Here is a 24,741-nt window from a genome sequence, read left to right as displayed (position 1 = left end):
GGATTAATTATTAAATTTAAATTTGTCGATGTAAAACCTCTTATGAGGTGCATACCTCTTAGGTCATAAATAGTTTGTATGTAAATGTATTGAATAATTAATGTCAAAACAAATTATTGTAACTACTGTTGATCCAATTATACCAATGAATGATTGTACCAATGATCAAAATTTAGCCAAATTTTACTATGACTTAATGTCTTGATTTCTACTTATTTTATGCATAACATTTTCTCTTTTATTGTGATATCTTGAAGAAAAATTCGAATATTAAAAAATACCTAGTCAGGTCATAAATTCTGTCACATGTTTAATGTAAAATAATTGAAACAAGTTTATTCATTATGTGACCATTCATATACCAAAATGAACTTAACAAAACATAGATTCTTATGACACTAAAGTTTATTCAAAATGACCTCCGTGATTTTGAATAAAGGCCTTCAATCTGCGCGGCCAGTCGTCTATCGCAGCATGAACGAGGTCCATGTCAATATCGGCGGCTGCCTTAATCAAGGATGTCTTGAGTGACTCCAAATTGGGATGAGGCTTTGAGCACGCCTTTTCCTCCAAGTGTTGCCATATCTGGTAATCTAACGGATTCAAGTCTGGACTGGAGGAGGGCCAGTCTTCGTGCCGGATGTAGTCGATTTCACGCGCCGCCAGCCAGTCTTGTGTGCTCTTCGCTCTATGAGCTGGCGCCGAAGTTTTTGGAATACCCAGTGCCTGTTATTGAACATGGTATGAGAAACAGGTTCCACAAGGTTCGTCAGGACTGTATTTTGATACACAACTGCATTCTTTTTTACCCCTTTCTCACAAAAATGTACCTCTGTTAAGCCCCAATAAGAAACTCCCAACCATACCATGAGCGAGGATGGAAAATGACCTCGTTGGACACGCGGAATACGGTTGCTCGCTTCTTCACTACTGTGTGCGTACACCTTATCATTTTGTTTGTTGTAGCTCTCTTCTACGGTAAAAAATTTTTCACCCGAAAAAAGAATTTCCCGATATTTTTTTCCCGCGTACCGCTTCAACAAAGCGCGGCGTCTCTTCAGTCTCAGGTCCATTAGACGAGCATTTAAACGATGTCTTATTTTTCTTCGATATGCCCGAAGCCCTAAGTCTTCATTTAACACCCTTTTCACCGTGGTTATTCTTAACCCCATCTGAAGGGCCAACAGTTTCTGCTTACGTTTGGGATTTCTTTGAATTCGCGCCTTCACAGCTTTTATCACTGCTGGAGTCCTAACAGACCGAGGGCGACTACTTCTTGACCTGTCATCTACACTAGAGTCTTCATTGTATCGTTTGATGGTACGATAAACGAATCTTTTGGTTATATTCAAATTTTTCAGTATGTTAAAAATTTGAATTGGCGCGTAACCACAACGATGCAACGCAATAACTGCAACACGGTCTTCTTTAAGCGTCCACTCCATATTTAAAAATGAGTAAAATTCTAAAAGTATACATTTTTATTTTCATGAACAATTCGAAATTCGAATTCAATAAACTTTTTTGTGGCCAGCATTCTAAAAGAAAAGTTTTTACTGTGTGACAATACTTATGACCTGACTAGTTATATATATTTAATGTTATTACACTGAAATTCATTCGTAATGAACTACTAGACAAAAATACAAATTGTTTTGTCTTTGACTATTTACATTTATAATACTCACCTAGTTCTTCGTTAAGTGTGGTGGTCCGCGCTTTGGCTGCGGTACCAGTTTTTTCATAGTACATTTTTTCATCCCAATTAATAAGAAAACTCTGGGCAAATCTTATAACCTACAATAAGAAAAATACATTAGGAATATAAACTATACAACTGCGTATAAAAATTAGCGGCATGCCATAAAAATAATAATTTGAGTGGCGCCGGTATTATATCTCGCTCGCACCGGTTTTTCTTTCTCTCTATTTCCTTAGGCATAAGGGTTAACTCGTAAATCGTTGAAGGTAGCGTCAGAGCGCTACTTCGACAAAGCGGAGCAATACGATAACCCTCTTATCGTAGCCGCCGCTAATTACTTATGCGACCCCTGGGACAACGAAAACCTGCCATCGCCCGAAACATGTCTTGTCGGATCCACTCTCGGAGCTTTTAGGCTATTCAAGCACCGTACACCGTCGAACTCGTCGAATACGACGAGCGAACTAACCCATGATACAGTCCACTGACTTTTTCGCTGGATCTACTCAGTGGGTCGCGATTTCGATTGGGTAGTAGATTCTGCAAAGTACTGCTCTTGCTAGGAGAAGTGTTAACAAACTCCCTCAGGGTGAGCTTGTGAGCTGAGTCCGTGAGTAGCTGGAATAGCCACTTAGTCTACCAGCGAACAGGTAGGGAAAAATAATAAAATACAATTTTATATTTTAATGCATTTGGAATTTCGACTCATGGTTCACAGTTTGCAGCTACATTCATGATGTGTTTAAGTTGGTCATGTTTGCGTATATCTAAACAAAAATATAGAAGAACGCCATACTCACTTCAACAGAAACATAAAGCGATATAGGCACGACAGTGTTCATCACGATGGCGTAAGAGAAGAACACGAGCAGGGCGATGATGACAGCGCCCCACGTGGGGTCGGCCGGCACCAGCGTGTCCCAAGGCAGGTACACCTGGAAGTAGCGCCCCACCAGCCACTCCCACACCCCGCACGCCACCGTGCAGAACACGCACATAGACAGCAGAAAGAATACTATCTGAGGACAAACTCTTTAACTTCAAACCAGACTGTAGATAATTTTATTTTTAAAACACCATATCCCCAAAGTGAATTTGTGATATGGATATAATAAGAACGAAATTTAATTGTAAAACTCTTTTAATAATGTTAAAAAGGCTATTACAAAACTCAATAATACTACAAAATCGATTCACAAATTTATATTACAATACCAAACCTAAGTAAGGAGGCTTTAATTGTTACCGAATTATTGAAAATCGAATCAAGATTGCAAGATTTAATCGAGTAATATCCCGTAATGGAAACTTACCCCTATGATAAGAAAATTAAGTAGTCTGTCTATGCTGGTGCGCTTGAACTTCGTCTTGCCGGAGTTCTGCATTAGTTTAGTGTCCTTCCCGGCAAAGACAACGACGCCGTAGCACCACGACGTGTTGCGGAGCACGCATCCGCGCAACAGAATCTTATCGTTGTCGAGTGAAAAGTGTTGGTTACGCCAACTTAACGTACCTTTAACAAATCAATACTAAGATATCAATCACATATCAATATTAGACATTATTAGTTTCTAAGCGGTGATACGTGTAGGGTATTTGAATTAAGTGATACGCCGGGATTAAAACCCTCAAAACGGTACTATTTGTTCATACGTTTTAATTTTGCTTTACCTGTATCTGTCTGTCTGTATGAGTAACGGAATCTTTCAACGTAATTTTCAACCACTTCACTAATTACGATTAACTTGAAAATTTTCGCACGTATCTAGGATAAATATCAATTTGATAATTTTATTACTTAGTCCTAAAAATTTAGATTATTTTAGTGATGAAAGACATATTGTGTACAGGCCCGGCACATCACCGTACCACCATCACGCCCTTTAACGCAGTTGACTGATTGGTTGTCGATTCAAACCGACCGGTCTGAAGGCTTCCGAGAACCGTTATACAAGCACAGCGAATTCTTCGACCTCACGTCTAACGCGAGGTTCGATGAATCTGGCATAGCCCCTCGAAGTTAGCAGCAATAGGTTGGCAAAAAACCGCTGGTGGCCAAGTTTGACATGTTTTGCGAGTATTAGGCTATTTATGATATACAAGTTTTAATGCAACCATGATGTCATTGACAAGCATATTGTTAAAAGGCTACTAACTATGAGCACAAGTAAACGCATGGTCATGTAACGCTCATATGATGACTTTCAGAAGAAAAAAACGGTACACTCCGCCGTGCTCTTGGAATATGAATCACCGTCACAAGTGTAAGAAGACTATTTTAATGTCTTACAATTTTCGTATATACAAAAAAATAAATAAACTAAGATGGTCTCATGCCGTTTTTTGCTTTAGTTGTTTTGCAAAAAAAGCCTGTGACAAACACTATTACTATTTTATCGCTTTTTGTTTTATGTCCATAAATATAGACAGCAACAAAGCAGCTGAGGACAATTAAAAACTTCAAAGCATTCTTTAATGTAAACAGTTTCCAGTACAAAGTTTGACGAAGGTATCTATTAGAATTTGTTTATGATCGAACGAGAAGCTTCGCTATGTATTGGCTTTTTCGAAATAACTGTACCTAGCATGTGCTATTTTTTTAATTTTTTTATTTATTGCTTAGATGGGTGGACGAGCTCACAGCCCACCTGATGTTAAGTGGTTACTGGAGCCCATAGACATCTACAACGTAAATGCGCCACCCACCTTGAGATATAAGTTCCAAGGTCTCAATATAGTTGCAAACTCAGAATACAGAATTTTTTTCTGTATTCTGAGGTTACAACGGCTGCCCCACCCTTCAAACCGAAACGCATTACTGCTACACGGCAGAAATAGGCGAGGCGGTGGTACCTACCCGTCCGGACTCACAAGAGGTCCTACCACCAGTAAAGTTCTCGAAAAACTTCTATAGTGAAAGAATAATGTTGTGTATCAACCGCCTATTTCTACTACGAGGCAATTTGTGTTTCAGTTTGAAGGGTGAAGCCCCCCAAAGTAATTAATTTGTTCGATACCCTTTCTCATTAGTGGAAGAATTTACGTTGTGAGGTATAGGATTTCCAGCTTCGGGTCACTGTTTAACACCGTGTGAGCCATGAGTTCGTCTAGAATATATGTGTATCTAACAGTAAAAAGGCATTAAAATAATTTATTAATGACATTACGACTGAGTCAATTTAAGATAAACATTTTGCATATTTAACAAAAAAGACAATGTCACTTATGAATCTGTTTACATATTATCAATTTGAATGCTACGATCTTCATATTATTATAAAACTTTTTAATATCACATGTTATGATTCACAAATAATTTAATTGAATTAGGAGCTCGTTGATACTTTACTAATTATTCATATGTTTATCATGACTTTAACGTACAGTGATTATTCGTGAACAGTCATACTGTTTAAATTTAAAATTAAAGTTCTACTGAATGATTGAATGAATCATTAATTTCATTATCATTCACGCGTAATTGTGAATTTACAGCTTTTGTATTGTATTACATATTAATGTAACATAGTAATTCATAAAAATAATTTCATTCGGTATGGCTACTTAATAGAATGTATCGCATTGGCTTATCGTTACATTCACGTTTACTTAAACATTTTTAATGAAAGTATTATTTCTAATTTCCGATATTTGAGTCGACTATTATCAAAGCCGGCAATCTGACTTTTGAACAATGATTGGTAAATCAGAAAAACGAATTATTGACTTTGTATTCCATTGGCAGTCACAAAACTCTTCGGAACGACATCTTAGATAAATAACAGGTTAACTATTAACCTTTATTTAATGCAGGTTTTGAACCGTATTCTTTGAAGGAGACGATTATATTCAAATCAATCTGTATTGACATATCAATATTTTTTTTTTGTCCAAATGCACAGATTGCCACCTTTGATAATAGACGACTCATTTCAAAGATTTAATTTATTGTATACGTTATGTTTGGTTGACGATATGGAAAACTGTGTAATGAATGAATAAAACAACTGAAACAAATCAATAAATGTTATTTGTTTAGGAAAAAAAAAAACACAACTCGTTCTAAATAAACGTCATATCCTGCTCATTAATCATAACCATCCAATAAATACCCCTATACTTTAGTAGTGTTGTGAACATCAAATACGAAGCATAAACACGCTTATTATTATAATTACGGACTCCGCACTATCTGTTTTACCATCAAATTGCAGAGAACTAATATATCACACAATAAATGAGATAGGCTGTTGCATGTTTTTTCCCCTCTTTTTATAGTCAACATTAAATCAGTATTTTGTTTTCTGTTGTATGAAACATGAATGAAGAAGTACGTTTTTAGCGAATTAAAGAGGAAATTTAAATAATTTAATGTAGAAATGAATGAATAAGTAAGTTCGAAATCATTTTATTAGATACTAAAATATTCGATTATATTCCTTGTCCACATGATTAGTTGTCTGACAGAGGTAGTTTGAAGAGATCTACTTTCTATATGTTGAAATTATAATTTCAAGAGAATTATTTCAATTATAAATTCAAGAGAAGATATATTATTACTCTAACAAAAATCAGCAGTCAATTTCGACTTGTTTTGGCGACATAAATCTAATCTACTCGTAATTTATATACCGCTATTTACGTGACAGTTTCGTTTCATTGACCGATACGGTAAAAATACTATAATAATAACGTCGCGATAAAAGTCACAGAAATCGAAGCACTAAAATGTGTGAAGCACCTACCACGCTTTACACTGACCATCGGTTTCTAAAATCGTCGACAAAATACACGTATCGCGTATGTCAATGAAAAAACGGCCCTATACTTCATCCCTGCAAACATCAACAGTCTGACACGCAAACAGACATGCAATTCGCTTGTAATGCCGGCCACTCACATGCGCGCAAATATTCGTACAATGTACGAATGTTTGCGCGCATGTGAAGGGCCGTCAAACATTCATTCGCAAACTTAGCGGCTGTGCAAATGGGTTCGGTACTCAATTTGCGAACCCGTTTGCGCTTCCTCCTACACTTGTTTACGAATGTCTCACGAATTTCTCCTCCTTTTTAATTCGTCAATAGTCAACAGAACATTGAAGAGAAAAGAGTTTTGAATTCTTTCCCAGACATCATTAACAGCCATGCTGTTTTTATGGGATTTCTTTTGATGAAGATACGCTACACATTAGACGTCACGATCTATGAAAATAGCGAAACGTCCGTTACCTTCGCAATCCTGGGCGCAACTGGTCACACGAATGTGTGGGAGACTACGCGAAGGATCGCGGGTCGCGCGCTTTGATGTCTGTTAAAAAACCGACACAGTTTGGAAAACCACGAATGCAGCGAAAACTTTGCATAATCATTTGCAAATGTCGTCCTACACTTGCCGGTTTGCGTATTCGTGCGAATGTGAGTGACCGGTATAATAACAACAGCGCATCAATAAAATTGTTATTGGTTAGATTACAACGACGTCCGGTTCGATTTCACACACGATTTCGCAATATATCGCCGCAACGTTTCGTAAAACAACAGGAACTGAACATGTGTGAAAGGTTTAATTGAAGGCGAATTACACAATTAGACGAGAATAATATGATTAGACCCGTACACTAATATAGTTACCACATTAAAATTCGTAGCTTCATGGAGCAAAAAAAAAAACTCCGTTACGTCATTTTTCTTCGAAGCGGTTCACGTAATCTCGTAGTAATACCTCAAAGCCTTGTAGACTAAACTTTAATATACTCGTGGACTGTCATGGCGTAGTTTTAATTCGAAAAAGCCACTATAATGCCTCATTCAGATCTCGCCGAATACGGACGAATAGGTAATGAGTATGTAAACATTCGAGTACTGGTGGTAGGACCTCTTTGAAAGTTCGTGCGGGTAGGTACCACCGCCCCGCCTATTTCTGCCGTGAAGCAGTAATGCGTTTCGGTCTGAAGGGCAGCCGTTGTAACTATACTGAGATCTTAGAACTTATATCTCTTTTTTTTTTTTTTATTATTGCTTAGATGAGTGGACGAGCTCACAGCCCACCTGATGTTAAGTGGTTACTGGAGCCCATAGACATCTACAACGTAAATGCGCCACGCACCTTGAGATATAAGTTCTGAGGTTTCAATTATAGTTACAACGGCTGCCCCACCCTTCAAACCGAAACGCATTACTGCTTCATGGCAGAAATAGGCAGGGTGATGGTACCTACCCGTGCGGACTCACAAGAGGTCCTACCACCAGTAATTACGCAAATTATAATTTTGCGGGTTTGATTTTTATTACACGATGTTATTCCTTCACCGTGGAAATCAATCGTGAACATTTGTTGAGTACGTATTCTATTAGAAATATTGGTACTCGCCTGCGGGATTCGAACACCGGTGCATCGCTCAACACGAATGCACCGGACGTCTTATCCGTTAGGCCACGACGACTTCAGGTGTGTGTCGACTATCTCAAGGTGGGTGACGCATTTACGTTGTAGATGTCTATGGGCTCCAGTAACCACTTAACACCAGGTGGGCTGTGAGCTCGTTCGCACATCTAAGCAGTAAAAAAAGAAAAATTACATATTAATATACCAATCAGTTCTGCGCGCGCTGTTAGTTTTTTAGCACGAGTCAAAGTTATTAGTCTGTAATCAAACGAGGTGTTTACATATTTGTCATTGTTCAGTTGACTAGTGAACTTTGTCGCAAGATTTTTCGACGAATTGGATGAACGAATGTCTCATAAAGTTTCAATTTGTCAACCAATGTTTCACCAAAGATTTCGCCATATTATCTTTTATATGAATGGGTCATTTTACGTGGTTGTATTCGTGCAGATAGTTATTCGCCGTTATTCTAAATGAAATATTACATACACTTCCAATCGATTCCTGATTATCAGAAATTTCAAGAACCAAAATTAATTTTTGGTTAGTTTCGTGTCGATTATGCTCTCTCGTTATGAATGGAATAAAATCTATAAACGTTTAGTTATCTTATACCTTTAAACGAGCAATTCTTATATATAATCTGAATCTCGGAAACGGCTCCAACGATTTTCATAAAATTTAGTATACAGGGGATTTCGGGGCCGATAAATCGATCTACCTACGATTTATTTTCAGAAAATGTTGTTTTATTCGTGTTTTCAATAATCAACTTTATCGATAATCAACTTTATGACTCTTCCCGACATCTATTGGCGAATAATAATACTATTTTTCTTAATTGAGGGCAACTAACCGCTTTATAGACACAACAAGATGGCGTTATAAAAAAAAAACGGTCATCACCTAGTAAATTATAAAGTAAGCTTCAATGATGATAATTAGAGATAAATAAAATAATATCTTGATGTAACGCATACCTTCAAACTTATTAAGTAGATTGTTGGGCGTTTCGCAAACAATTTCACCATCGAACGCGCCCAGTTGTGCGTCGTCTTGGCCCATTGCGGCCGTCTCCAAAAGGCACTGACGACATTTCAAATTCGTCTCCCTGGAACATATAGGCATATCAGTTAAGGTAAATAAACGTGCTTATTAGGGTACAGCTTCTTTAAAACATATTTATTTGTTAAAACTGGTAAATGCTCTCGCGAGTCACCGGCTAAGCAGTTGCAAGAGTTCAAAGGGGATCTATTAGTGTAAGTTATTTACAATAGCCTCCAATATAAAGTGAATAAAAATAAATCTAATGGTTCTTCATATTACTTGTATTTTTCTTTTCATCAATTAAAATAACGTAACGAACACGGATAAAAACGGGTAAATGCGTATAGTATTGACATATTATATTCAAATTAGCTAAATATTGCAAGGACAACTCGATATACTCTTGTTTGTATAACTCGATTGACCTTAGTTTTACAAATTTACATTTTCACTTTTATAAATTATAATATATCTATATATTAGAGATGTGTCTTTGCATTGTAGAATAAAAAGGTTTACAAAAACATTACGATACAAAGTTTAGATGTCCTGCCATATTATAGACGAATAGATATATAATATTTATACCTAAGAACACTAATCCGTTGATTCGCGTTTATTCGATAAGACTTACTAATTAATGCGTTTCTAAAGTTATACACTTGTTTGTTCAAACACCAAAATCTACAATCTTAAATCGAATGAATTTACTTAAAAACTGCTGTAAAACAAGACTTATTTGACTACGATGACGTAACAGGAAATATTAAAAAAAATGACCCACGTGTTTTCACAATCACAAGTACAACAATAGGGTCCGGCGAGAACCTGTTTCAAGTCTAGCGCGGACGAAACCCGAGACAAGCCTAATGTGTTATATATGTATAAGTATTGGTTTCGATAGAGTTTAACGTATACACAAGGAGCTGAAAATAGCTTTGATTGCGAGCTTAATCATGTTAATTGGTACAAGGTCAACACGTATATTATAGGATAATCGCAGACGTTTTTGTTAGTAATTTTATAAATCTCTATGCTAAATTTATTTATTTAAATAGAAGTATTAAAAAATTTATAGACAGAGAGAGTGAGAGTATTTAGAAGTATTCAAGGTATTTTCATATTCAAATATATTCTTGTTTTTATATTTTATTTTCATCTTCAGTTTTGAGGGTCTAAAAATAATTGAAATACACAGAAATCGGGGTGAAAACGAAGTAACTGTTATGTACTTTGATCTACCATGTACAATCACCGATCGGTGTTCTTTTGTAATAATGGTGCCACTAACCCATCAAGCTCGGCGGTTTCTATGTAACAAAGTCCGTTAGGTTCCGAGCTGCTGAGAAGTAGGATGTCGGCCGCGACGAACTGGTCGTTCTCCAACCTGATGACATCTCCCACCTGAACAGACGCCCATTTCTCCTCCACAAGCTTGCCATTACGCAAGGTCTTGGCTCGCCTGTGATTCACTTGCGAATCGTTTTGATGACGTTGCTGTGAAAAGTAGAATCTTTAGACTGAGTGTTGAGACTTTGGCCTCGTGTCCCAAGGGAGGGGTCGGCATTCACGTCGTGATGTCTATGGGCTTCAGTGACCATTACACAACGTAGGCCGAGAGCTCATTCATGCGTTTACACAAATAAAGACATAAAAATCATTGTCTGTATTACATAGCATATAGAATATATACGGCATTGATTATAAACGTCGAGAAACAGAGATAGATATAGTTGCATTGCTTTATGTCTTTATTCGTTGCCTTCAAAGGAATAAAATGGAAATAGACAAAAAAAACCTATAATTTATGATAGGCATAAAGTATACGTGTAATTATTAGACTTATTGGGCAGTAGGGCTTCATAAGTTTTGTGTATGTTAATTATTAATGTCCATAAAGACCTCGGCTATTATTATATCTATCTTCGGCTAGTAATATCTCAGGTCGAACATTCTTCTTGTTAACATCAACAAATGAAAGTTTGTAAAAATGAAAAGAGATATTATGCCGATTCGGTCAGCTGTGACAAATTCTATCCTAAGTCTATCCTGTCTGTAAAAAGAACGTGATTGAAATTATGTATTCTTATTTCTTTAGTTCTTTCCGTGTTTATAATCAACAATTAAATGCTTGTATGCTATTAAACTGAATAAGCATTACTAAAGTAATGAGTCATTTTATTTGTTGTCTTATTTATTGTATAGGTAACAACAATTGGAAAAAACGCGTTTGATATTATACGTTTCATATCGCATTTGGTCATAGTAAACCGGTTCCAATTCGGAAGAGAATGATAAAGTGGTGTTGGTTTAAAAACTTCAAAATTTAAATCCGAAGACACAGCTTTGTACTGACAAACTTCCGGGAGTGAATTTAGGTTTACACGTGGACCGGATTGAATAAGGAAAATAATTGTTTTCCGGGCATACCGCTTGTTTATTTCAAAGTCAGCTATTAAATAACAGGAAAATACTTACGAAATCGTCGTAAGCGTCCTTGACGGCAGTGAGGGCTAGCACACCAATAAGAGGTATCGCTGTGGTTATCGGCGTCAGCGAGGAGATAGCCGGGATCAGTTGAAGGACCAACAGGCACAAGAAATAAAAGTTCGCTAGCCGCTGAAACTGTTCTAACAAGTTCAGCGGCAGGAACGTTATAATCGAATACTTCGAAGTCTTGATGTAGTTATTCTGCAACAAACATTCACGTCTCAGCGCTTCTAACAAAACTTTTATCTATATATTAATACGTGAAGCAAAAACTTTGTATCCCTTTTTACGAAAATTGTGCGGACGAAGGAGTATGAAATTTTCCACACTTATAAAGAATATAGAGAAGAAGTTCACAATGCTAATATTTTTTTTAAATAATGCATAAAAGATACATTAAATCAATAAAGAAAACATTACACACACTACCATGTATTTGACACACACACGCATGCATACCTACTATTTATTTATTGTCAAACTTTTGTTCTTGACGTCTGTGGTCAAATTGAGAATAGATTAAATATTGTTTGTCTTTATAAATATTTTTCTATAGTGTAGTCCTGGCGTTGAAAATACAATCATAATAGTGTACAAACTTACAATTCCAATTAATTATAGTCGAATTTCGACTACTGCGGGACTGCTAGTTAGAATAATTAATTGTCGTAATAATTCTTAATAAAGCATGAGCCCGTTTAGTAATACCATCGGAGAGCTGATTTTTTATCTTTTTATTTTTTTTTATTGCCCTTGTAAGCAGGCAGACGAGCATATGGCCCGCTTGATGGTGAATAGTTACCGTCGCCCATGGACTTCAGCAATGTCAAAGGCAGAGCCAAACCGCTGCCTAACGCTGGAAGCCGTGAACACTCTCTGTGAATGTCTCTACTTGACTTATCCAACTATTATTATGAAAATATGAAACAAGATCAGTCATGACAGCAAAAATTAAAATTCGATCGAAAACTTCAAGAAAACATTCACGGAAATCTGTTTCAAAAACAAAGGTATTATAATTTTTTCCACTTACGGCATAACGAAACTGCGCGTTATATTCCCTGTTATTCGCTTTGATTCTTCGTTCATTTTCTGTAACAAAATAAATACAATATAAGGATGTTTTCACTCATAGTCCACGGCCATGGGAACCCATCTGCTGCATGCGCAATCCTAGCATCTGGGAATGCCGCCACCCAATTTAAAAAGTGTGAGTATAATCGGAATAGCGGCTTCAGGTTATAGACAGAGACAGGGTTAAAGACATATTATGCTACTACCACAGTAGCACATACCTGTATACACTATTATAGTAAATAGGCATTCATAGGTCTTGATGAAGATAATTTGCTGCCTAAAACAATAACTTAACCGATATAATATCGGAACCGCAAAAAATTCTTTAAAATAATAACCAAGGTGATTTAGTTCGCTTTTATTTGATGAAATGCTGAAGCGAAGAATGTCGCCATCTAACCATGTGACATGAGGAGAAACTCTCACTTGTAATGGTTACCAACTGTCCCACTCCTTAATCTGGAACGCTGACTGCTTTGGGATAGAACGAGACTGGGTTTTTTTTACACCATGACCTTGCTTACCACGGCACCAGAGGCCGCTTAGCGAAACTTAATGATTGTATTTATCCTGTATGTATATCGAATGTGTGTATCGAATAAATGCATTAGAAAAACTATTTATTCGATTTTGATGAAAGTTAATACAGTTTTTGGCAATATAAAAAAGGTTTTGACTTATTACAATCAACGTACGACAGCTACCGCGCATTTAGGTTCAAGATATCTTTCAAGAGTAGATCAAGAGTAGTTTTTTAGACGATTAGTGATAGTGACAGCGGAACGTAGCCGAGTTTCACAGTCTTTATAAATTTTAATGAAAATAAATAGGGTGTTAACAAAATGGTGTATTTCAAACACTTAATAATAGTCATCGCGGGGCGTGAGAGACCCTAGATTTATTTATTAGGATTTCTTAATTAATTTCGACAAGATAGTCACGTTCCAAATAAGTCAGAAAGCGGTTTTAAAAATCATATTGTTTTAGGCAAGTGATTGATTGCTCAGCTAACGAAGGCGCGGCGGTTAACAATTACAGAATACATACCAAATTAGGAAACATTCTAAATGTTTAAACATTACCACAACTGTAGCGTACAGTCGATTCGTGACTGACGCAGCGGCGTTGGGAAAACATTTTCCAGTTTTTTTCTTTTCTTAGAGTGACTCTAATATTAATTTTATAGCTATATTATCTTATTTCCAAATGGAGTAGTCAGTGCAGTTAATACCTCAGTATTTTAAGTGATCCATTAGCAATTTAGTCTTTTGGGATGGGATATTCTGTAGCGCGATAATATTTTTTCGCCAATGGATCACCTATTTAAGTTGCCATTTTTTATTGATAATGGCTCAGTGGTACTTGTGATGAATAAAATACTCCTGAACACTTTTAATTTTTTAAACGTAATATATGTTTTTTTATTGCTTATTTTTCTTGCTTAGATGGGTGGACGAGCTCACAGCCCACCTGGTGTTAAGTGGTTACTGGAGCCCATAGACATCTACGACGTAAATGTGCCACCCACCTTGAGATATAAGTTCTAAGGTCTCAGTATAGTTACAACGACTGCCCCGCCCTTCAAACCGAAGCGCATTACTGCTTCACGGCAGAAATAGGCAGGGTTGTGGTACCTACCCGCGCGGATTCACAAGAGGTCATACCACCAGTAATTACGCAAATTATAATTTTGCGGGTTCGATTTTTATTACACGATGTTATTCCTTCACCGTGGAAGTCAATCGTGAACATTCGTTGAGTACGTATTTCATTAGAAAATTTGGTACCCGCCTGGGATTCAAACACTGGTGCATCGCTTCAACATGAATGCACCGGACGTCTTATCCTTTAGGCCACGACGGCTTCTGGTATTTATTGTATGTATACTTATATAAAAGATCCCTCTCTTTTGAACACTTTACATAATACGAGGCAAACGTGCCTCGACGCAAATAACGGGGACTAGAACAAGATGCATTCAAATACCATTCTACTCTCTATGAACCCATTGTGACGTTCCATTTTCTTGCTTTATAATGCTGAGTTAATTGTAAGCTACATCAAAATCTCATTCAATTTATTCAAGTGCTTAAAGTTAATGCTACTTTCATTTAAAAATTTAAGTGTAATGAATACCACAGTTATTTATGTTAAATAAAAACCAAATATAGAAAACACCATATTGTTTGTTCTTGTTTAAAATACTACGAAATGTGCATGTGCATCAAAATTATCTTTCTTCAGTTACATATTTTTATTTGGCGGGTGAGAAGCGCGATACATTTTCCAAAAGTTTGCAACATTTATGAACTACTTAATGATATTATTTCTTTTATTGCTGAGATGGGTGGACGAGCTCACAGCCTGGTGTTAAATGGTTACTGGAGCTCATAGACATCTACACTGTAAATGAGCCACCCACCTTGAGATATAAGTTTTAAGGTATCAAGTATAGTTACAACGGCTGCCCCACCCTTCAAACCGAAACGCATTACTGATTCACGGCAGAAATAGGCAGGGTGGTACCTACCCGCGCGGACTCACAAGAGGTCCTGCCACCAGTAAATAATAATCTTTAGAGTTTATGTTATTTGATACTCCCTACTAAGAAAAATACATTATTGACTTTACTTTGAGTTACGCATCAATGTATTATTAATTGGTAGTGTCTATGGTACAGATAATTAAGGATTACAAAACCACCGTTTTTTAAATGGACACATTTTGGTGTCAATGATAATTCACTAGTTAAAGTAACTGATCAATTTTTAGGGAAACTAAATAAAGTCGAAATTGAACTAACACAATTCGAAAAATTTAAATCAAGGTCACCGAATCTACTTTGAACCGTTAATTGAATAATTTGAAAGATAGACCTTTCTCTGTACAGTATTTAATTCGATCATTCCACGGTCGTTCCACAATCATTCCATCCCAATAATAATATAATTTGCTAACGGAAGAGTAAAATAATATAATAATATAATGCTATAATAATATAATGTAGGTTTTTGCAAGTAGAATGTTTAAAATAATAATAATCCGATTATTCAAAGAAATATATAGTATTTAGTATATATACTAGTATTAGTTGAGAAATGTGTTTTTAATACTAAATTTATTAGAAATATATTTTATTACTAGCGACCCGCCCTCGCTTCGCTTCGGAATCATTAAATTTTATTATTGATAACTGAGTCCCGCGATGTTAACTTGACGTGACCGGGTGACGCCGCGGGGCGAAGCTAGTCTAAATAAAGTAGCCTAAGTTACTCCTTATATCATCATCTACCTATCAGTGAAAGTCTCGTCAAAATCGGTCCAGCCGTTCCAGAGATTAGCAGGAACAAACAGACAGACAGACAAAAATGGTAAAAAATGTTATTTTGGTTTATGTACCGTATATATATTCATATGCATGTAGTAAAAAGCGGTTATTTGAATATTACAAACAGACACTCCAATTTTATTTATATGTATAGATTATATTTACTAAATTAATGATCCAATACAGCGTTACGTGCCAAAAGGTCTTGAAAAAAAAATTAATATGCTAAAGAATTAGGTTTTGAGAGCAACAAGAAATCAATCTTATCGTGAATTACTTACTTCAACAAAATAGGTTACTTATTCACGATTGCTGAAATTGTTTGAGTGCCATCCATAGGCTGAATCGTTTCTGATATTGTTATTTGTATAACAATTTTTATACCAATTTCAATTTTTTTTAAGGGAAGCAGCTTATACATACAGTTTTTATGTTTAAAAAATATATAGTATTTAGTATATTATATAACTAGTCAGGTCATAAGTATTGTCACACAGTAAAAACTTTTCTTTTAGAATGCTGGCCACAAAAAAGTTTATTGAATTCGAATTTCGAATTGTTCATGAAAATAAAAATGTATACTTTTAGAATTTTACTCATTTTTAAATATGGAGTGGACGCTTAAAGAAGACCGTGTTGCAGTTATTGCGTTGCATCGTTGCGGTTACGCGCCAATTCAAATTTTTAACATACTGAAAATTTTGAATATAACCAAAAGATTCGTTTATCGTACCATCAAACGATACAATGAAGACTAGTGTAGATGACAGGTCAAGAAGTGGTCGCCCTCGGTCTGTTAGGACTCCAGCAGTGATAAAAGCTGTGAAGGCGCGAATTCAAAGAAATCCCAAACGTAAGCAGAAACTGTTGGCCCTTCAGATGGGGTTAAGCAGAACCACGGTGAAAAGGGTGTTAAATGAAGACTTAGGGCTTCGGGCATATCGAAGAAAAACAGGACATCGTTTGAATGCTCGTCTAATGGACCTGAGACTGAAGAGATGCCGCGGTTTGTGAAAGCGGTACGCGGGAAAAAAATATCGGGAAATTCTTTTTTCGGATGAAAAATTTTTTACCGTAGAAGAGAGCTACAACAAACAAAATGATAAGGTGTACGCACACAGTAGTGAAGAAGCGAGCAACCGTATTCCGCGTGTCCAACGAGGTCATTTTCCATCCTCGCTCATGGTATGGTTGGGAGTTTCTTATTGGGGCTTAACAGAGGTACATTTTTGTGAGAAAGGTGTAAAAACGAATGCAGTTGTGTATCAAAATACAGTCCTGACGAACCTTGTGGAACCTGTTTCTCATACCATGTTCAATAACAGGCACTGGGTATTCCAACAAGATTCGGCGCCAGCTCATAGAGCGAAGAGCACACAAGACTGGCTGGCGGCGCGTGAAATCGACTTCATCCGACATGAAGACTGGCCCTCCTCCAGTCCAGATTTGAATCCGTTAGATTACAAGATATGGCAACACTTGGAGGAAAAGGCGTGCTCAAAGCCTCATCCCAATTTGGAGTCACTCAAGACATCCTTGATTAAGGCAGCCGCCGAAATTGACATGAACCTCGTTCGTGCTGCGATAGACGACTGGCCGCGCAGATTAAAGGCCTGTATTCAAAATCACGGAGGTCATTTTGAATAAACTTTAGTGTCATAAGAATCTATGTTTTGTTAAGTTCATTTTGGTATATGAATGGTTACATAATGACTAAACTTGTTTCAATTATTTTACATTAAACATGTGACAGAATTTATGACCTGACTAGGTATAGTATATTATACTAGTATTAGTTCAGAAATGTGTTTTTAGTACTAAATTTATTAGACATATATTTAATTATTTACAAAATTAATAATCCAATACAGCATTACGTGCTTAAAGGTATTGAAAAAAAAATTTTAATATTAAAGAATTACAATTTGAGAGCAACAAGAAATCAATATTATCGTAAATTACTTACTTCAACAAAATAGGTTACTTATTCACGATTGCTGAAATTGTTTGAGTGCCATCCATAGGCTGAATCGTTTCAATTTTTTTTTAAGGGAATAACATAATAATATAGTATTTATGTTTCAAATATTATCTGTGTTCAGTTAAAGACACGATTTTTTTTAATACATATAATAGACTTAGTTGCGAATTGTTGAGTTATGGTGGAGGCAAATAGGGCGAGTTCGTCTCGACGGCGCCATAGGGACGACGATCGATCTTCTCTCCGTTTACGACTAATGACATTTTCAGGGACATGTATACTATGTACCGTTACAATGTCACGTCTCATCGCGTTATAGTAACATTTTTACTACAATCGTGTTAAGATTAATTCAACATTTAATCAAATTCAGCTGATTCAATAAATAATAATAATAATAATAAAAATCATTTATTGCCTTTCTCATCACAGAAAATAAAATGGAATACAAATAAAAGAAAAGAAAAAGAAAAAAAAGAGAAAAAGGCAAAAGGAGGTGGCTCAGCTATTGCTGTTCGAGGTTGATAAATCGAACAGCGCTGATTTTCAGTCACCCCCGTTTCCCCCTGGTTCTTTGCGGGATTGAAGGCTAATTACGTGTGTACATACTTAGAATATGGTATAAATTAGTAAAACTAGTAAATAATAAAAATTTAAGAAAAAAAACAAAACAAAAATCAAATTAAATACATTTTTTTTAATTGTTAATTGACTACCTAATTGTAAATGAAAATACTACTGGTGCTAGTTTTTTTTTATATAGCCTTATAAAGCAATTACCTATAGAATCTATTATTACAAAAGATTGACGCATTGTTAAAAAATAGTTTTGACGAATTTTTAAACGTCACCCGATATCCGTGGTCAAGAAAACGATAACAGTATTTAAATTAAAATTGTAAAGATAACGAAGTAATCAATTTACAACAATGAATATGTTAAAGCTAAACCATAAAACTGTTTTTCAATCACGACCAATAAGTAATCGAGATTTCGTGTTGATGTTATTAGATTAAAATAATACTTACTTTGTTTGCTTACAGAAAACCATTTTACGGGTATTTTCTGGTTTTAATGTCGGCATTATTAGTGAAACTTATTTGAGTTTCCAACTAAACAATTTCATTTCAATTCATAATTAAAAAAAGACGGCACTATCATACAGGGTACCTATTTAAAGTTATCAGAGAAGAACATTTGAATCACATTAAGGTCATATCCATTAGAAAACATTTAATTTTAATGATTTTCGTTGGTTCTGAGAGCACAATCCGTGTAGGTACCTACTGCGTTTTACATAAATGCTATAACAAATATTAAGGAAACTAATTTTTATCTACTTTTATTCTACTACATAATTTTAATACAAAATTCTTTTAAGAGTTTTTGAAGACTATTCCGTCTGGTGTAGTGGTAAGTGACATGGTCACTACACAAGGGGGTCGCGGGTTCGAATCCCGCCAAGGAAAGATATTTGTATGATAAATATAAATTTCTTTTCCAGGGTTATGGATGTATTTATTTATTTATTATTTATTAGTTCAGTGATTATTTTCGTTGACTCGTACCTAGTCTTGCATTTAATTTGTATATTGTACATTTATTCATATGATGACAAATCGCATTACTTCATCATTGAAAGTACAATGACTCCGCTTCGTGTTTCATATTTGCATTCAAATACTTAAATTGAGTTTATATGCTTCTCATAATTAATTAAGTATGTGCTATTACAATTTTTTTGTATTGAAATGTTTTGGTTTTACACCAACCTTAAATATTAAATAATAAACAAATAATATATAAATTAATATTTACTAACAATCACGCCACGTTAACTGGTCCCGTGCTAAGTTCGTAAAGAACTTGTGTTACAGGTACTAGATAGCGGAAATAAATGTAAGATCTTTATTATACACATACATATATTTAATATACATCCATAAACCTGGAAAAGACATTTTATATTTATCATACAAATATCTTCCCTTGGCTGGACTCGAACCCGCGACCCCCTTGTGTAGTGACCATGTCATTTACCACTACACGAGATGGCCGTTAAATTTGTACTTGTTAATATTGTACTCAATTTAGGGCAAACGTTATTGACCTTTAAAAAGTACCAGAATAATATGAAAAATGTAAACAAACTCAACAAGGTGTGGATGATGTAGTTATTTTCGTAATCATCAGAATCATTGAATGGAAGTTCACGGTTAAGCCTCGAATGTTTAGCGACATTAACTGTGCTACCGGATAATTTCGGTAACGCGGTGCAAAAACATCAAACAAAAGGTCTTGCTTGCCCTTGACTTGCAAATTCAAGTATTTGAATCTGTTTTATGACTTAACTACAGGCAACGCCCCGGACTTTGTAACATCACATTTTATTTATTTATTGCTTAGATGGGTGGACGAGCTCACAGCCCACCTGGTGTTAAGTGGTTACTGGAGCCCATGGCCATCTATAACGTAAATGCGCCACCCACCTTGAGATATAAGTTCTAAGATCTCAGTACATTACAACGGCTGCCCCACCCCTTCAAACCGAAACGCATTACTGCTTCACGGCAGAAATAAGCAGGGCGGTGGTACCTATCCGCGCGGACTAACAAGAGGTCCTACCACCAGTAAGTTTCATTAACAATTATTACAATAAATTACGTTGAATTTAAACGATAAAAATTGTGACTTGTTTAATATTTACCATATTATTAAAGTTGTTTGGACTGTAGAAAGAAATTATAATCGTTTATTTGTACAACGAAATTGGCCTATATTTTCATTATGGCAACACAAAGCCACACCCTGCGGGTAATATCAGATGAGACCTGTATCCAACCAGCAGTGGACGTCTGTTGACTAATAACAGGACATTTCATTTTCAAAGAAGACTGCAAGCTATAAAATCCGCCATACGATATGTGTTCTAAATAAGCGAAAAATAATTCTCGGCTACCTTGAAATGTAATTAACAAACAAACAAATATAACATAGTTGAATATAATTATTCAGTGGCGAAACTAATGTTTAACGCTAAATAGGCTATAAATAGCGTTTCGCTCTGATTACTACAAAGAAATGTATTAAAATACAGTCCTTCGTGAAAACGACACGCGTATGCAATCGTGACAACAACAACTCAATCGACGACTACAGCGAAGTTTTAATTCAATCGGATGAAGGGCGAACGAATAGAGAAGATGATCTATGAGTAAACAGATTTTACTGTATATCTTAATTTAAGATTTAGCTACCGTCAGGCATGTGAGCGTCCGAGAACAGTTTTTTTTTTATTTATACCGTAATAATTCAGCCATTTCGTCCAAACTATTTACAAATTATATATGAAAACCTCCTTTATCGCTCTTTCTATTAATGAAATTCGTATCAAAATCGGTTGAATGGTTTAGAGTGGAAAAAAAAACAGGCAGACAGCTACTTTACTTTGAACTATTTAGAGAAGAAACTAGTGATTCCTTGTCACGTTTTGATGTGTTTGAAATAGACCCATTTACTGAAACGATTCTCGGGCCACTTATTGGACGTTCATAGCAAAAACATACTGTATGAAGTTCAATCAGATAAACTCTTAGAGTACGATAATATATTTAAACCCATACATTTAATACATAATATTTAAAATGATAACAAGAACAATGAATTTTGCTTTATGGTTTTTTTAATTAACCTTTGCTATTTTGTCCAGTCTACTCTTGCTATTGTCAATGTGGAATGTCTATCAGACAAACTCTAGACTAGGATTCCAAAATGTGATAATATTCAAGAACCCCTTTCTTGAGATGAGTCACTAATACGTACATTGAACTTTATCTTTTGTTGTAAATGGGGCGTGGGTACATAACGTCTCGCACAATGAATACCATTGATACCAATTTTAAATTAGCAGATGCTAGATCTTTTCATTTTGAGGCTTGGTTAGAGGAATTTACAATACAAATATGTGAAATACGGTTCATATTTCGAAATTAATAAAATTTATTTGTAAATGTTTCTACAATTATTATTCTTTTATTGCCCGCAGGCAGGCGAGCATACGGCCCACCTGATGGTGACAGGTTACCATCGCTCAAGGACGTCAGAGCCAAGCTACTGCCTAGCAAATAATGTAACATAAAATATAATATTATGACATGGGACTGATTTTTTAGCTTGACTATCATAATAACCCATCTTTAAATTATTTTATTATGCAATCCTGTAACGTGATGTTAATATGCAGTTGTGATCATACTGTACAATCATACGGTAATCAACGGTATATTCCAAGTTAACCTCTGATAGCTTAATATTAACAACAGGTGGACTTCCATTGTTATTGACATTTATCACTTACATTTGTGACGATATTACGTGTAAATATAATGTCGGTGTTAAAGTAAAACATAAATGCATTATAATTAAATTTAGTGAAGTGAAACCGGCTGGCAATCGATACAGAGCGCGGGGTCATACGCGAAGTTCTGAAGCGTTGTGTCGATCCAACCCGCACTGTTTGACCGTGCAACGAATACCCGACACCGACCTTGGCCATAATATCCTCCACTTCATTGTGCCACCATGCCACCACAAACTTCATAATACGTCTAAGTCATTCATTGAAGAGGACGATATATGTACCGACATTTTACATTGATACTTGTTTATGAATTAGCTCATAACCTACATAATAATATAGCTCACTACAAAGGAGGCATGTGCATGGAGCGAAGCTAAAATTCAATAAGCCGTATCGGTATGACGTGATGACATACGAGGAATCAATAGATACCGACCGCATGAAACGAAGGTGCGAAAGCGATGATTGTGTTTGGCGCGGCGGTGCGACGGCGCGGGCTGATCGCGACGTACCAGCTTGCCGAGCAACTCGAGGAGAGAGAGGCGCAGCGGACGCGGCGGCACCCGAGCTTCGCTGCCCTCCGCGCCCAGCACCTCGAGTTCGACAGCTTCGGAGCGCGCGCACATCCGCGCCGTTACCGCCGCCCCATGCCGGGCGCCGCTACGTGCGGCCACTCCGCCGGCTCCGGTACCACGCGACGCGCCACGAGCCGCGTGATCCGCACGCGCGCTCTCAGTCGGCGTGCCTACGAGACTCCTTTACTCCTCTCCCTGCCTACAAACAGCGCCATCCGTCCGTAGCGCGCATGTCACTTACACACCGATTATGCCTCTATTGTGTTACCCTTCTTTTCAGTATTTCCTGTACTAAAATTCTCCTACCAAATGGGAGAAATATTAAAATTTGTGTTTCTCATAAATTTTTTAAATCTTATTTTTCAAGGTTTGGTTTCCAGATCAACTTTAAGATTTCCAATCCCCGCAGAAAAAAAACGGATTCCTTATAGTATAATTTTATTGTTGGTCGGTTCGTCGTCGTCGTTTTTCTCAGGAATGAGTAGATGTATCTAGTTTACATAACTTATTCCACATACTAAGGCATACAGTGAACGAAAATTATATAAAAATTCAAGATTCTATGTCAACGTAATAAAAAGACAGTTATATTTTTCATGTTAGCTCACAATACTAATGTTAAAATGAAAAAACTTTATTTACTTACTACTATAGCTGTACTGACTACCTCTTCGTAAATGGATACTATAGCCTGCACATAACGTGAATCAAACCCTTAGAAATGATTTACAAAGCCGCAACTGCATTATACCTGTACCTGTTACTGTTAAACGGCTGTCCCATCTCTCAAACCGGAACGTGACTTTGCAACAGCTCAATATAACACTTCAGTTAGTGGAATATGGTAACTTAAGTTTCAAAGTGTGATAGTAAGATTTATTAGATTAAATTGTCTCTACAGTCGTATACTCAGAACAGAGTAGTTGTAATAATATGTTTGTTGGTTGTTTTACACCCTCGTTACTCCAGCTTTTGTTACGTTTTTGTTGATTAAACTATAATATACTAGCAACCCGCCCTCGCTTCGCTTCGGAAGCTGTAATTTATTATTGATTTCTCCACTATGTAATGGATGTTATTATACATATAAACCTTCCTCTTCAATCACTCTATCTATTTAAAAAAACCGCATCAATCCGTCATCATCATCCGTTGCGTAGTTTTAAAGATTTAAGCATACATAGGGATATAGGGACAGAGAAAGCGACTTTGTTTTATACTATGTAGTGATGAAGAAAAACGCGAATGATTTAGGAAACTAAAAGATTACAATCAGCCAGCTGGCGATTCAAGAAGACTCAAAACAAGTGAAACATATATAATAGGTGTAAACACTAATGTTGTTGCGATCAAAGTGAGGAAAAAAGACATGTCTATCGTTTGATTTATTACAACGAGACGAAGCATGACACATAATTTCCTTGTGAACTATTTTATGATGTAAATTTACTCAATAAAAAAATCAGACATTGTTTGTAGTATGATGTGCATATTTATGCAATTAATCTCACACTGTTGGATTTTCCTGGTAAATGTTCATTGTAAACGATATGACATTAGTTAATTTTTGACTAGCGACCCGCCCTCGCTTCGCTTCGGAAACTGTAATTTATTATTGATTTCTCCACTATTTAATGGATGTTATTATACATATAAACCTTCCTCTTCAATCACTCTACCTATTAAAAACCGCATCAAAATCCGTTGCGTAGTTTTAAAGATTTAAGCATACATAGGGACAGATATAGGGACCGAGAAAGCGACTTTGTTTTATACTATGTAGTGATGACCGTG

At 36.1% G+C, this 24,741-nt stretch overlaps 1 protein-coding gene across 1 annotated transcript in view; it reads right to left on the bottom strand.

The window, feature by feature from the left end:
* The window catches only part of LOC101741077 (probable phospholipid-transporting ATPase IM), a 42,719-nt gene extending 19,589 nt beyond the window's left edge, over positions 1–23,130 (bottom strand). Inside the window, exons 1-8 of the mRNA XM_012693360.4 lie at positions 22,809–23,130; positions 12,660–12,718; positions 11,615–11,827; positions 10,428–10,633; positions 9,070–9,200; positions 3,016–3,215; positions 2,503–2,721; positions 1,689–1,797 (exon numbers count right to left, since the gene is read on the bottom strand). Of these exons, the coding sequence (XP_012548814.1) occupies positions 1,689–1,797; positions 2,503–2,721; positions 3,016–3,215; positions 9,070–9,200; positions 10,428–10,633; positions 11,615–11,827; positions 12,660–12,718; positions 22,809–22,998 (1,327 nt within the window). The 5' untranslated portion in view covers positions 22,999–23,130. The remainder of the gene's footprint in view (positions 1–1,688; positions 1,798–2,502; positions 2,722–3,015; positions 3,216–9,069; positions 9,201–10,427; positions 10,634–11,614; positions 11,828–12,659; positions 12,719–22,808) is intronic.
* Between the last annotated feature and the right edge of the window lie 1,611 nt (positions 23,131–24,741).

The sequence above is a fragment of the Bombyx mori genome, chromosome 21, assembly GCF_030269925.1.
Source record: "Bombyx mori chromosome 21, ASM3026992v2".
Classification (NCBI taxonomy): domain Eukaryota; kingdom Metazoa; phylum Arthropoda; class Insecta; order Lepidoptera; family Bombycidae; genus Bombyx; species Bombyx mori.
Note: the sequence above shows the minus strand (reverse complement) of the source record. Positions and strands in the feature narration are given on the sequence as shown.